The 15,797-nt window shown below is 47.6% G+C and overlaps 1 protein-coding gene across 1 annotated transcript in view; it reads right to left on the reverse strand.

Moving 5' to 3' along the window:
* Positions 1-15,797, reverse strand: part of XAB2 (XPA binding protein 2) — a 148,665-nt gene that overhangs the window by 62,917 nt on the left and 69,951 nt on the right. The window contains 1 exon segment of the mRNA XM_030197558.1: positions 8,797-8,928. Within this exon segment, the coding sequence (XP_030053418.1) occupies positions 8,797-8,928 (132 nt within the window).

Genomic DNA, 15,797 nt, shown 5'->3' on the forward strand with positions numbered 1-15,797 from the left:
TCATCTCCGCACAATACTGAATGCTTCACATCCCTCAATGCCTCGGGATCATCTCTCCCCATCTCAGACAAACCGAAAATCATAGGAATCACCATAGAGCGTGACCTATCCTTCGAAAACCAGGCTGCAGACACTACAAAGAAAATGTTCCACACAATGTGGAAACAAACATATAAAACAATCTTCCCAAGATATGTACTCTGCACCCTGATCCAAACTATGGTCCTAGCCCATGCAGACTACTGCAACAGAATCTATGCAGGGTGAAAAGACCAAATCTTAAAGAAATTACAGACAGCTCAAAATACAGCAGCTAGACTCATATTGGGAAAAAAAACAAAAAAAAAATTCAAAAGCGCTAGACTTCTACTCCAAAAATACACTGGCTACCAATCAAAGCACACATATCCTTCAAGATCTGTTCTTTGGCCTACAGAATAATTTTCGGTCTCTCACCTGGCTACCTAATAGATCTACCAATCCACAACACAACTAAGTCAGCAAGATCCTACTTTACCCTCCACTTCCCAAGATTCAAAGGACAAATCAACATACACTACCGGTTTCTCATACATTTGCACCAAAATCTGAAACACACTACCGAAAGACTTAAAATTCATGGACACCTACCTAATCTTCCGGAAACAACTGAAAGTCCATTTATTCAGAAAATTCCTTCTGTTGAATCAACCTAACCAAGTAGATCACTGTGAAACACTTCATGACTATGACAATGAACAGAACTAGGCAAATGATAAGTAGTAGTAGTGGTACATCACCCCAAACACCTCACATATTTATCTGAGACAACTATAAAACATATATAATTTGTCAAATTCAAGACCAATGTAAACCTCATTGCTCTACATAAATTGCAACACTGTTCTATACAAATTGTAACCAATTTACTCTGAACACCTGTAAGCCACTGAACCTACCAATAGATGGGAAAATACGGGGTACAAATACAGAAATATTAAGGTAAAATTATGTATCATACCTGATAATTTTCTTTCCATTAATCATAGCTGATCAATCCATAGACTGGTGGGTTGTGTCCATCTACCAGCAGGTGGAGATAGAGAGCAATCCTTTTGCCTCCCTATATGTGGTCATGTGCTGCCGGAAACTCCTCAGTATGTCGATATCAAAGCTCCATCCGCAGGACTCAGCACTTAGAGAATTACACCCACAAAGGGACACTCTGCCCAGCTCACCACCGCCGAACGGGGGAGGGGAATTAACCCAGCTCATCCCCACACAAGTGGGGGAGGGGAATCCGTCCAGCTCATCCCCGTGGAGCGGGGGAGGGACACCACACCCGCCGATGCGGGGGGATCTGGCTTATCCTGCAACCGCAACCGCGGGAGGAGCTGACTGACCCTAACACCGCCGAAGCGGGAGGGGTACAAAGCTGCCCTACAGCCGCACGAAGCGGGAGGGAGTGCCGGCAGAATTTATGTCTCAATCCAGCCCCGTAAAACGGAGGGGAGAGGAATGCAGCAGCTCACTGTTACACAAACTCGTCTCAACTCTTGTAGGATCCAAGTGAAAAAACTTGAACACGAAGTCCTCCTGAAGTAACTGAAGACTAAACTTGAACCTAAAATTCAACCAGAATATAAACAGCACAGATATCTGGAGGGGCTATGGATTGATCAGCTATGATTAATGGAAAGAAAATTATCAGGTATGATACATAATTTTACCTTCCATATCATCAAGCTGATCAATCCATAGACTGGTGGGATGTACCGAAGCAGTACTCACCCAGGGCGGGACCTTGAAATCCCTGTCCGCAACACTGTGGCTCCAAACCGGGCCTCCGCCCGAGCAGCCACAGTCAAGCGGTAATGCTTGGAGAATGTATGGGCCGATGCCCAAGTTGCCGCCTTGCATATCTCTTCCAAGGAGACGGACCCGGCCTCTGCCATCGAGGCCGCCTGAGCTCTTGTGGAGTGAGCCTTCAGCTGGATAGGCGGCATCTTCCCCGCGGCCACATAAGCCGCTGCAATGGCTTCCCTGACCCATCTTGCCACTGTAGGCTTAGCAGCCTGCAGACCCTTACGAGGACCTGCAAACAGGACAAACAGATGATCCGATTTCCGGAAATCATTGGTCACTTCCAAGTATCTGATGATGACACGTCTCACATCCAGATATTGGAGAGCAGAGTACTCCTCTGGGTAGTCCTCCCTCCGAAAGGAAGGGAGACAGAGCTGCTGATTCACATGGAAGCGAGAAACCACCTTGGGCAGAAAGGAAGGCACTGTGCGAATAGTCACTCCTGCCTCAGTGAACTGCAGAAAAGGCTCTCGACATGAGAGTGCCTGGAGCTCGGAAACTCTTCTGGCTGAAGTGATAGCCACCAAAAAGACTGCTTTCAACGTCAGGTCTTTCAGAGATGCCCTCGACAAGGGTTCAAAAGGCGGCTTCTGCAATGCTCTTAGCACCAGGTTGAGATTCCACGCAGGCACCACAGAGTGCAGAGGAGGGCGCAGGTGATTAACTCCTTTGAGAAAGCGCACCACATCTGGCTGAGAAGCCAGGGAAACACCCTTCAGGCGGCCCCTGAAGCAAGTCAGAGCCGCTACCTGGACTTTAAGGGAACTGAGCGACAGGCCTTTCTCCAGACCTTATTGCAGGAACGCCAACACTGAAGAAATTGGAGCAGTGAAGGGAGAAAGTGAGCCTGCTTCACACCACGCTGCAAAGATACGCCAAACCCTGGCGTAAGCAGTAGAAGTAGAGCGCTTCCTCGCTCTCAGCATAGTGGCGATGACCTTGTCTGAGAAGCCCTTCTTCTCCAGACACTGCGCCTCAATAGCCAGGCCGTAAGACCAAAGGGGGAGGGATCCTCCATCACCACGGGACCCTGATGTAACAGGCCCTGCTCCACTGGCAGTCGCAGAGGATCGTCGACTGAAAGCCTGATCAAGTCCGCATACCAGGGACGTCTGGGCCAATCCGGACCCCCAGGATATCCGGCCCGGATGCTTTGCCACCCGGTCTAGCACCCTGCCCAGCATGGGCCAGGGCGGGAACACAAAGAGAGCTCTGTGTCGGCCACTGTTGGAGAAGAACATCTACTCCCAGGGATCGAGGGTCCCGTCCTCTGCTGAAAAAGCGCGGCACTTGGCAATTGGCCGATGACGCCCTCAGATCTAGGCTCGGCTGGCCCCAGCGCTTCGTGATGTCCAAGAACGCCTGAGCCGATAGTTGCCACTCTCCGGGCTCCAAGGCATGGCGACTGAGAAAGTCCGCCTTGACATTCATGACTCCAGCAATGTGGGCCGCTGACAGCTGTTCCAGGTTCGCTTCCGCCCACTGGCATAGATTCATGGCCTCCTTGGCTAGAGGGGCGCTCTTGGTACCTCCCTGGCGGTTGACATAGGCCACAGCCGTGGCATTGTCCGACAGGACCCGTACTGGCTTCAAGGCCAGTACCGGGATGAACTCCAAAAGCGCCAACCGAATGGCTCTGAGTTCCAGGAGGTTGATAGACCACTTTGCCTCTGCAGGAGACCAGAGCCCCTGCGCTGTCCTTCCCAAACAGTGGGCTCCCCAGCCCGACAAAGAGGCGTCCGTCGTGACGACAATCCACTCTGGGGTCACCAGAGGCATTCCTGCAGACAACTTGACTGTCTGCAGCCACCAGCTCAGCGCCTTGCGCACTGCTGGGTCCAAGGGAAGGCGCACAGCATAATCCTCCGACAACGGAGTCCAGCGCTGCAGCAGAGAGAGTTATAGTGGTCTCATATGAGCCCTGGCCCAGGGCACTACTTCCATCGTGGCCGTCATAGAGCCCAACAGCTGCACATAGTCCCAAGCCCAAAGAGGAGAGGCTACTAGGAACTAGTCCACCTGAGCCTGATTGTCTGGCAGGAACACTCTGCCCACTTGGGTGTCGAATCGAACTCCCAGATACTCCAGGGACTGAGTCGGGCGCAGCTGGCTCTTCTTCCAGTTGATGATCCATCCCAGGGAGCTCAAAAGAGCAACTACCGGGTCCACAGCTTTGCCGCACTCTGCATAAGAGGGGGCTCGGATCAACCAGTCATCCAGATAAGGATGGACTTGTACTCCTGCCTTTCGCAGGAAGGCCGCTATGACCACCATTACTTTGGAAAAGGTCCGCGGAGCAGTAGCCAACCCAAAAGGGAGGGCTCTGAACTGGAAGTGTCGTGCCAGGACTGCAAAACGCAGGAGGCGTTGATGAGGAGGCCAGATGGGAATATGCAGGTACGCTTCCTTGATGTCCAAGGAAGCCAAGAACTCTCCTGCCTTCACTGCCGCTATAACAGAGTGGAGAGTCTCCATGCGAAAGTGCCGCACTTTCAAGGCCCGATTGACCCCTTTGAGGTCGAGGATAGGCCGGACAAAACCTCCTTTCTTTGGTACCACAAAGTAAATGGAGTAACGTCCCTTGCCAATCTGTTTTCTGGCACCGGAACGACCGCACCCAGGCGGATCAGGTTGTCCAAGGTCTGCTGCACTGCCACAGCTTTGACCGGAGACTTGCAGGGAGAGAGTACAAACCCGTCTCTTAAGGGTCGGCAGAACTCTAGCTTGTAGCCGTCTCTGATGACTTCCAGCACCCAAGCGTCTGAAGTTATTGTGGTCCACTCGCCCAGAAACGAGGACAGCCGTCCTGCAATCTGCACTGGGGCGTGGACCAAGGCCCCGTCATTGGGTACGAGACCCTGGGGGAGGACCGGAGGGAGCACCTCCGGGACGGCGGTCTCTGCGAAAGGAATGCTGCTTGGGGGAGAAAGTCCTCTTGAAAGAAGAGGGGGCAGAGGAGCCCGACCTGCCCGGGCGGTACCGACGGGCTTCCTGAAACCGTCCTCTGGAGGTACTGGAACGAGTACTAGCCCGAGCCCTGACCTCTGGTAACTTCTTGCCCTTAGACGTGCCGAGATCGGTCACGATTTTGTCCAGCTCGACCCCAAAGAGCAGCTTGCCTTTAAAAGGCAATCCAGCCAGGCGGGATTTAGAGGCGTGGTCAGCAGACCAATGTTTCAGCCAAAGCCACCGCCGCGCAGAGACTGTCTGAGCCATGCCTTTAGCTGAGGCTCTCAAGACATCATACAGCAAGTCTGCCAAATAGGCTAAGCCCAATTCCAGGGCCGGCCAATCAGCCCTCAAGGAATGATCCGAGGGGGAAGCCCGCTGCACCATAGTCAGGCACGCCCTGGCCACATAGGAACCGCAAAGCGAGGCCTGCAAACTCAAAGCAGTCGCCTCAAAGGACGACCGTAAGGCCGCCTCCAATCTTCTGTCTTGGGCGTCCTTTAGGGCCGTGCCACCTTCCACCGGCAAAGCCGTTTTCTTAGTCACCGCAGTGATTAAAGAATCCACGGTAGGCCACAGATAGGCCTCACGTTCACTTTCAGGTAAAGGATAGAGGCGGGACATAGCCCTAGCCACTCTGAGGCTCGCTTCCGGGACATCCCATTGAGCCGAAATTAAGGTGTGCATGGCATCATGCACGTGGAAGGTTCTAGGCGGGCGTTTCGTCCCCAGCATAATGGCAGAGCCAACAGGGGCTGAGGGAGAGACGTCCTCCGGAGAGGAAATCTTCAAAATGCCCATGGCCTGCACTAATAGGTTGGGCAAATCCTCTGAGCTAAAGAGCTGCGCTGCAGAGGGGTCATCCGCTCCAACCGAGCGGGGATCAGTCTCCTCCAAGGAATCCGCAAAGGACCGTTGGGAGAACTCAGATACGCTGCCCTCATCTACATCGGAGGAGACAAGGTCCTCCAAGGCCTGGGAATCAACCCGAGGGCGTTTACCTCCGGGGACCTCAACCTCTTTACCAAACGAGGGAGCAGGGGCAGCGTTTTGCATAAGGAAGGCCTGATGCAGCAGCAAAACAAACTCGGGGGAGAAACCCCCCAGACTGTGCACTTCTGCAGCCTGGGCTACAGCCCTAGACGCACCCTCAACCGGCGCTCGCAAGAGCGGGGGAGAGACATGCTGCGCATCCAAAATGGCGTCCGGCGCGACACTCCGCGAAGGAGCCGCGCGGGAAAAACGGCGCTTAACTTTAGCCGCTTTGGTGCCGTCGCCCAAATTAAGGGCGTCCATGGCATTAATGTCTCCCTCAAGGGCGGCCCACGAAGAAGCCGTCCGAGCCGCGTGGCCGGCCAATATGGCGGAGGCGAGCAGCGGGGGATGGGCGTTTAAGGCGGGAAAAACCGCCACGCCGGAGGAAGGACCGGGACACTCATCGGTCACGAAACTGTCACCCAACAAGGGCGAATCAGACTTTAAGACCCCCGCATCCCCTCTGGAAGCGCCTAAGCGATCCGGGGAGCGACACTTTGCGCCCTCGCCCTCCGATGCCATATGCCACATGGAGAACAATCGGGGAACCCCCTGCCCGCTATAAAAAGGTAAAAATTACCTGCTTTCCGCTCCGAGCTGTAACGACCTGGTGTCCCAGTGAGTAGCTGCAATAAACGTTTAAATAAACGTCGAAATAAACGCCTTTAAGGACGTTCAAAAATTTTTTTTTTTTTTTTTTAACGGAGCCAGCGGGAGGGGGGAGAAAAGGAGGGACCTGGCGCCACCAGGTTTGCACTTGCTCAAGAAGAGCCCTCAACCCCAGGCACTCAACAAAACCTAAAAATTAGGCTTGGAGGCCTAGCCAGAGCTGCTGCTGTGTGTGACCACCACCTGCTGAGATAGAGAACATACTGAGGAGTTTCCGGCAGCACATGACCACATATAGGGAGGCAAAAGGATTGCTCTCTATCTCCACCTGCTGGTAGATGGACACAACCCACCAGTCTATGGATTGATCAGCTTGATGATATGGAATAATAATAATGGTTCCAGATTCACAATCTCTCATTGTCTTAGGCAGGTAACATGGGGTTGGGGTTGAGGGTGAGGTGGGAGTGCTGTTATGTTGTTTGTATTATGGTAGCTATATTTATTCATGGAGAAAAAGGACATTGTAGGAGATGGGCTTAGATCAGGGCAGGGCCAATGTTAGAAGGTGGCAACCAGAGCAATTGTCATGGGCCACCATGCCACAGCCCCCCCCCCCCCCAAATCTGCCTGAGGCTGAAAAAGCATAGCCCAAAAGTGGGCTTTTGGGCCCCCTTCTCAGTTCTGTCCTGTGCCCCTATATGTCTTTAATTCTGGCCCTGGAACAGAGAAAAATAATACACATGTAAATTTAACTACCAAATGCATATACATATTTTCCAGTGGACCATTAAACACTGAAAAATGCACAGCTATAATTTTACTTGCATTCCTTGTAGTTAATTACCAAAGAGAAACATCTAGGATGGTTAGTGAAAATTGTCCTAATGAAATATAAATTACCAAAAACCTTTAAGAAAAATTGAAATCACAAGAACTAACAATTTTTCTATAATAATATAAACTCTAATTAGATGAGAACAACAAAAAAAACATTTTTCTTTTGAATATTTAAAATACAAAATGGAGTTCTCAGAACCTGTCACCCACCCACATCCAGTGGGCTACAGAGTTATAAAGGCTTCACCAACCTCATGGGCCCCAACTTGCAATCAATCACCCTATGGGTTACTCGCCATTTTGAAAAGAGGTTTGCATGCTGTTCACTACAAAGCTGTGGTTCCTAATGAAGGACTGAAACGTGGCTCTGTTGGACCTTATTGCTTGTTAATTGAGGCTCTGGATTGAAGCGAGTCAAATTGTACAGATAAGTGCTCATTTCTTGATTGACTTGTTTGGAACTTGAAAGTAAAAGTGACTTCAGAAAAACTGGAAAAACATTGTATTTGAATTTTCAAGGGGTTGCGTTTACATATTGAGGACTCTGCAGCAGTATGAACGAATTGAGAGATTTTGAGCGATTTTTGGCCTTGGTATAGGCCCTCATGAGATAGAGAACTTTTCACTTATTCACACATTTATATAGTTCAACATTTTTATTTGATGACAATTCAAAAGAAACACATTCAACAATATGAATATACAGATAGTCAATTATGAAAATGTACTCAGTAAATACAAAATGATATTATCCGTCATCAAACTTTTAACAATTTATCCCCCCCCCCCCCCCCCCCCCCCCCTTCTATTTGTGTTTTCAATATTATGGACGACAGAAGAGAACTAATAAACATACAACTGGTGATCTGACATCTGTGTTAACATCCTCTCATGAGCTAATATTGTAATATATATTTCAACGGTTTTTAGCGATGACAAGACCTTACAGTCTCGCTATACAACCATCTGATAATAACCAAAGTATATCCTCAAAGTACATCTAGCGTATCTTATAAGTACATGGTGCCATCAAATTATTATTCCAGCATTTTATGAAGGATGTAACAGAAATCCATCAATTATCAATTATACCAAAATGAAAAAAGATTCAGATGTCTAGTGCATACATAAATGAACCTTCCCAATAACAAAGCCCTTCCCACCCTTCTAAAGCTTATTCACACATTTAATTAAACATTTGTTTTGAAGCACATTGATGCACTTACATTATGGAGTTTCTATGTTGACTGAAGAATAGGCGAGTTATCCACAGAGCGACTGATTGCAAGTTGGGCCCATGAGTTTGGTGAAGCCTTTATAATGCCATTGCCCACTGCATGTGGGTGGGTGGAAGGTTCCGAGAGAACTCCATATTGTATATTAAATATTTAAAATACAACTTTTTTTCTTGGTTCTCATCTCATTATAATTTATATTTTTAATGGGAAAAATTTGTTAGTTCCAATGAAATATAGTCACTGATGGAAGACTACAGAAATAACAGAAATTTGTCCTTACTTTGAAGGTGCCTAGACTTTCCTCCAGGTCTGCAAGCATGGACCAGACTTTGAGGGATTTGTACAAGCGATTCTGGACTGGTTCTGATGTATCAAAGTATTCTGCCTTCTTTCCTGGCATGGCTGTGGCTTTCTGTAGGATTTCAGAGGTACAGAGACAGAAATCGACATGAAAACCCAAGAAAATTTGGCCACCAATATAGAAATAACCTTTGCTCCATTAATTCATAGGCTTTCAGCTACTAAAAGCTCAATTTCACACAAAACACTGAGATAGGAACTGAAGTTGAGGTAAGGACACAACATTTGTAAAATACAAAGAAGGAAATGCAGGAGTGCATGTGTATTTGCTGGCACGTAGAGCAGAAACAGCCTTTTTACAAAATTTTATGTGAACAAAAGAGCAGCATTACTTTAGCACTTACATGTGGAAGTGGCAATTTTTTTGTTAGCTTCCTTCCACTGAAACTGAAAACCCCTACATATTTAGCCAGTGATAGTTTGCAAACCTACACATCTAAGAGCTGCCAATTAAGTAATGAAGTCACAATTCTTAGGTGTTTTCTTTTTTTCTGGAGGCAGAAACAAACAAATGGGGAAAGAAGGAGAATAACTCCCTTTTTCCTTAATCCCTTATGTAAAGCTCTAGGTAAAACAAGCAGTATTAAAATAAATATTGTGCATGCCTCCAAGTGCAAAACCCAACAGGGAATTTATTTTAATTTTTTTTAATACAGAAATGTATTTTCTGTATAAGATGGAAATATATAAGTAGGCTTTTGACCCTGCCAAGTTATGCTTAAATCACACCCAAGCAATGGCCCCTTTAAATCTCAGTGATCTCTATATGTAAATAGTGGCTTTTTCAAATCACTGTTTACATGAGTACACAAGTATAATTGCCACTTTTTACACATTCTTTTAACAAAGAGGACTGAACATGTGAGTTGAAGGGCCCAGACCTTACCTCAGCAGTCAATCACTGAGACTCTTTTATCAAGTCAATTATATTATGTTCACACTCAGGGGTAATAATATAAAAGATTAGATTTACACTGTTATAAACTGATTTTAAAACTAAACCAGTTAAAAGTCTTCTCTTATGTCTATAATTTGTACACACAGTTTGAGGTAGAAAAAAAATGGAGTACAGTCAGAGAATGCCAGGGAGACGGTTTTAATTTAGCCAATATTCAGCACTCAAAAGATAAATTCAGCCAAGATGCAGTAACAGTCACCACCCAAGAAAAAATATGTTGGATCACTGTGTATATAACACATTGTAATTTTCAGCCTAGTGTCTGCACCTTGAATAGTGTGCAGTTATGGTCACCCCATCTCAAAATGTGTATAGTGCAACTAGAAAAGGTTCAGAAAAAACCCCAAAAATGATAAGGAGAATGAAACATTTCACTTCTGAAGTGTGATTACACAGGTTAGGACTTTTTAGGGTTGAGAAAAGACAGAAAGTATATGACAGAAGTTTATAAAATTAAGAGTAGGGTGGAAAAGGTAAATAGGGAATGTTTTTTTTAACCTGTCAAACTTCAAAACAAGAGAACACTTCACAAAACCAATGATCAGCAGGCGGAAATCGAATCATAGCAAGTTTTTCTTAAGCTGTGAAATCCATTCCTGGAGGAAGTGGTCAAGACGATCAACATAGTGGGATTCAAAAGAGGATTAACAAGTTCCTGGAGAAGACATTTATAAAACATTATTAGTCAGGTAGACTTGAGAGCCATTGCTGGAAAATGAACATTTTGGAATCTGCCAGGTACCTGAGACCAGGAGTGGCCACTGTCAAAGACAGAATACTGGGCTCAATGGATCTTGGTCTGGACTCAGCATGGCTTTCATGTTCATTGTTTTAATTGCGGCTATTTTCCTAACCCATCCCACCAGTAATCTCCCTCCAGTCCTTGAGTTTCGTCTTCATCCTCTGTGCCAATGGCCTATAAAGTGAAGATACTTACTTGTAGCAGGTATTCTCCGAGGACAGCAGGCTGATTATTCTCACAACTGAGTCAACGTCTGTGTCGGCCCGGGAACTGGCATTTGCCATAGCAAAAAGAAAAACTTTGCTAGAGCCTTCTGGCGCTTATGAAGCACGCACTGCTCATGTGCGGAATGACTTCCTGCCTGCCGCACAACCGCGTACCTCAGTTAAGTCTAAAAGCACAAACAAATAATTCCAAGGGGAAGTGGGTGGGTTTCTGAGAATAATCAGCCTGCTGTCCTAGGAGAATACCTGCTACAGGTAAGAATCTTTGCTTTCTCCGAGAACAAGCAGGCTGGATTATACTCACAACTGGGGTATCCCTAGCATCCAGACTCACCCAAAACAATAAATATTGTTGAATTGGGCCTCGCAACGGCGAGGACATAACATAGATTAACCTGAAACTATATACAACTAGCAGAGAGTACAGCCTGGAACAGAATAAAATGGGCCTAGGTGGGTGAAGTTGGAATCTAAACCCCAGATTCTGCAGCATCGACTGGCCAAACTGACTGTCGCTTAATGAGATGTGAATGTGTGGACGGAAGACCACGTTGCAGCCTTGCAAATCTTTTCAAAGGAGGCTGACTAAGTGAGCCACCGACGCAGCCATGGCTCTGACATTATGAGCCATGACATGGCCCTCCAGTCAGCCCAGCTTGGGTATAAGTGAAGGATATGCAATCTGCTAGCCAAATGGAAACTGTGCGTTTTCCAATTGTGACTTCCCTCCCGTTGGGATCAAAAGCAACAAACAACTGGGCAGACTGTCTGAAGGGCTTCGTCCACTCCACATAAAAGGCCAATGCTCTTGCAGTCCAAGGTGTGCAAACTGTTTTTGCCAGGGTGGGCATGAGGACGGGGAAAAAATGTTGGCAAGACAATTGACAGGTTCAGATGGAACTCCAACACCACCTTTGGCAGGAACTTAGGGTGCATGCAGAGGACTACTCTGTTGTGATGAAACTTAGTATAAGGTGCATCCACTACTACGGCCTGAAGCTCACTGACCCTATGAGCTGAAATAACAGCCACCAAGAAAATGACTTTCCAGGTCAAGTACTTCAAATGGCAGGAATCCAGTAGCTCAAAAGGAGATTTCATCAGCTGGGAGAAAACAACGTTGAGATCCCATGACACTGGTGGGGGCTTTGACAACAGCAAACCTCTCATGAAGCAAACAACTAAAGGCTGTCCAGAGATAGGCTTACCCTCTACGTGCCGATGATAAACACTAATTGAACTGAGGTGAACCCTTACTGAGTTGGTCTTGAGACCAGATTCCAACAAGTGTAGAAGGTATTCAAGCAGGGTCTGTGTAGGACATGAGAGATGATCTAGGGTCCTGCTATCACAACAGACGGCAAACCTCCTCCATTTGAAAGAGTAACACCTCTTCGTGGAATCTTGCCTGGAAGAAAGCAAGACTCGGGAGACACCCTCTGAAAGACCCAAGGATGCGAATTCTAAGTTCTCAACATCCAGGCCATGAGAGCCAGAGACTGGAGGTTGGGATGTAGAAGCAACCCCTTGTTCTCAGTAATGAGGGTTGGAAAACACTCCAATCTCCACGGTTCTTCGGAGGACAACTCTAGAAGAAGATGGAAACCAATCTGACGCAGCCAGTAGGGTGCAATCAGGATCATGATTCCGCGATCTTGCTTGAGTTTCAGCAAAGTATTCCCTACTAGAGGTATGGGAGGATATGCATACAGAAGGCCTGTCCCCCAATGTAGGAGAAAGGCATCTGATGCTAGTCTGTCATGGGCCTGAAGCCTGGAACAGAACTGAGGGACCTTGTGATTGATCTGAGTGGCAAAAAGATCCACTGAGGGGGTGCCCCATGCTTGGAAGATCTTGCGGGCAATGCCCATATTCAGTGACCACTCATGAGGTTGTATTACCCTGCTAAGCCTGTTGGCCAGACTGTTGTTTACGCCTGCCAGATAAGTGGCTTGGAGAAACATGCCATGACAGCATGCCCAAAGCCACATCTGAAAGGTTTCTTGACACAGAGGGCGAGATCCGGTGCCCCCCTACTTGTTGGTGTAGTACATCGCAACCTGATTCTCCATTTGAATCAAGATAATTTGGTTGGATAGCCAATTTCTGAAAGCCTTCAGAGCGTTCCAGATCGCTCGGAGCTCCAGGAGGTTAATCTGAAGACCTGTTTCCTGGAAGGACCAAGCTCCCTCAGTGTGAAGCGCATTTACATGAGCTCCCCACCCCAGGAGGGATGCATCCGTCGTCAGCACTTTCTGCGCCTGAAGAATTTGGAATGATCGTTCCATGGTCAAATTGGACCGGATTGTCCACCACTGAAGAGTTCCAAAAATTGGTGGACAGATACTACTAAGAAGCTAGGGCCCATTAAGCTGATCTCATATGTAGATGTGCCATGGGTGTTACATGAACTATGGAGGCCATGTGTCCCAAGAGTCTCAACATAATAACATAGTAGATGACGGCAGAAAAAGACCTGCACGGTCCATCTAGTCTGCCCACGATAAACTCATATGTGTATACCTTACCTTGATTTGTACCTGTCTTTTTCAGGGCACAGACCGTATAAGTCTGTCCAGCAGTATTTCCCGCCTCCCAACCACCAGTCCCGCCTCCCATCACTGGCTCCGGCACAGACCCCGTATAAGTCTGCCCTCCCCCATCCTAGCCTCTCAACCACCAACCTCTCTTCCCCCTGCCACCCAATTTCAGCTAAGCTTCTGTGGATCCATTCCTTCTGCACAGGATTCCTTTATGCCTGTCCCACGCATGTTTGAATTCTGTTACCGTTTTCATCTCCACCACCTCCCGCGGGAGGGCATTCCAAGCGTTCACCACCCTCTCCGTGAAGAAATACTTCCTGACATCTTTCCTGAGTCTGCCCCCCTTCAATCTCATTTCATGTCCTCTCGTTCTACCGCCTTCCCATCTCCGGAAAAGATTCGTTTGCGGATTAATACCTTTCAAATATTTGAACGTCTGTATCATATCACCCCTGTTCCACCTTTCCTCCAGAGTATACATGTTCAGGTCAGCAAGTCTCTCTTCATACGTCTTGGAACGCAACTCCCATACCATCCTCGTAGCTTTTCTTTGCACCGCTTCCATTTTTTTAACATCCTTCGCAAGGTACGGCCTCCAAAACTGAACACAATACTCCAGGTGGGGCCTCACCAACGTCTTATACAGGGGCATTAAAACCTCCTTTCTTCTGCTGGTCACACCTCTCTCTATACAGCCTAGCAACCTTCTCGCTACGGCCACCGCCTTGTCGCACTGCCAAGCTGTGACCTGCTGAGACCCTTGAACTGCGGACACCAGGGACACCAGGTTGTCTGCCCATATCTTGGGGAGATAAGCCCGAGCTGTCTTTGTGTCCAGTAGTGTTCCAATGAACTCAATTTTTAAAAGGAGTGCTGGACCTGTAGGTAGGAAAAGATATCTCCCTCAGGCAGGCCATACATGGAGCGCAGCGTCTCAAAATTTTTCATCCTACCCCCCTGTAGCACATCACGAAAAAACGTCAACCCTACTAGCTCCCACCACGCGAATGTGGATTTTCCCTCCCAGCCCCAAATTTTGGCTCCCATCTCAAGGGTGCAAGAGAGGAAATCCTATCACCCTGTCCCCACTTCTTCCGCACTTCCCCCCATAACTCCATTAGATGCCTTATAAATGGATTATGTATCCCTACCAATGCCTTTCCCATTCCTTCTGTGGTCCATAGGTACGAGCTCATTGGGCAGTCCGGATAATACGCTTGTTCCACCTGACTAGCTAGCTTTAATTTCCCCCTCTCCCAGTCTAATATCAACCTAAGTTGAGCGGCCAAAAAATACAACTCTATGTTAGGCACTGCTCTACCACCCTGCTCCATTGCCCCCCATAGTACCCTTCCTGCCAGTTGGGGTTGTCTACCTCCCAAGATAAACTGCAGTATGGAGCCCTGTAGTAGTTTAAGTGTCTGTCTTGGGACCGCCACCGGTAATGACTGAAATAAGAACAACAGTCTGGGAAGTAAATTCATCTTCACTACTGCCATACGTCCCCACCAGGATAGCCACAATCCCTTCCATCTAGACAACTCTACCCAAATTTGGTCCACTATTTTTCCATAATTTAAGCTATACACCCTCCCCAGGTTTCTAGGTATCTGGATCCCCAGATATCGGATATTATTCTTAGCCCATTTAAAGGCAAACTTTGCTCTCAAACTTATTTCCTCCTTATGGGTTAAGGAAATCCCTAATAATTCGCTTTTATCCATATTAACCCGTAAGCCTGCATGCCTCTCAAACTCCCGAAGGATCCTCAAGGCCGCAGGCAATGTCTGCTCAAGATCCTCCACATAAAGTAGCACATCGTCAGCAAACAAAGCAATACGATGTTCCGTCCTTCCAACCGGAGTGGCCTAGTGGTTAGGGTGGTGGACTTTGGTCCTGGGGAACTGAGGAACTGAGTTTGATTCCCACTTCAGGCTCAGGCAGCTCCTTGTGACTCTGGGCAAGTCACTTAACCCTCCATAGCCCCATGTAAGCCGCATTGAGCCTGCCATGAGTGGGAAAGTGCGGGGTACAAATGTAATAAAAATAAAAATAAATAAAATGAACCTTGATACCCCGAGTATCTGGATGGTGTCATATCCGTTCCGCTAGAGGCTCTATATATAATGCAAATAGGAGTGGTGACAAGGGGCATCCCTGCCAGGTCCCTCCATCAATTGGGAAGAAGGGAGTGTACCCGCCATTTATATTAAGACTGGCCTTTGGGTCCTCTTATAGAGCAGCTAACCACCTACTAAAATTATCTCCTAGAGACCCATGCGATTCATCACTTCCCTCAAAAACCCCCAATTCACCTGATCAAAGGCCTTTTCTGCATCTATCGCCAACAAGGCTGTGCCAGGCCGAGATCTTTGCGCCTCCCATATCAAATGAAGCCTGATATTATCCCAGACCTGCCTCCCTGGTACAAACCCAGATTGGTCCACGTAGGAT

Source organism: Microcaecilia unicolor, chromosome 3 (assembly GCF_901765095.1).
Source record: "Microcaecilia unicolor chromosome 3, aMicUni1.1, whole genome shotgun sequence".
NCBI lineage: Eukaryota > Metazoa > Chordata > Amphibia > Gymnophiona > Siphonopidae > Microcaecilia > Microcaecilia unicolor.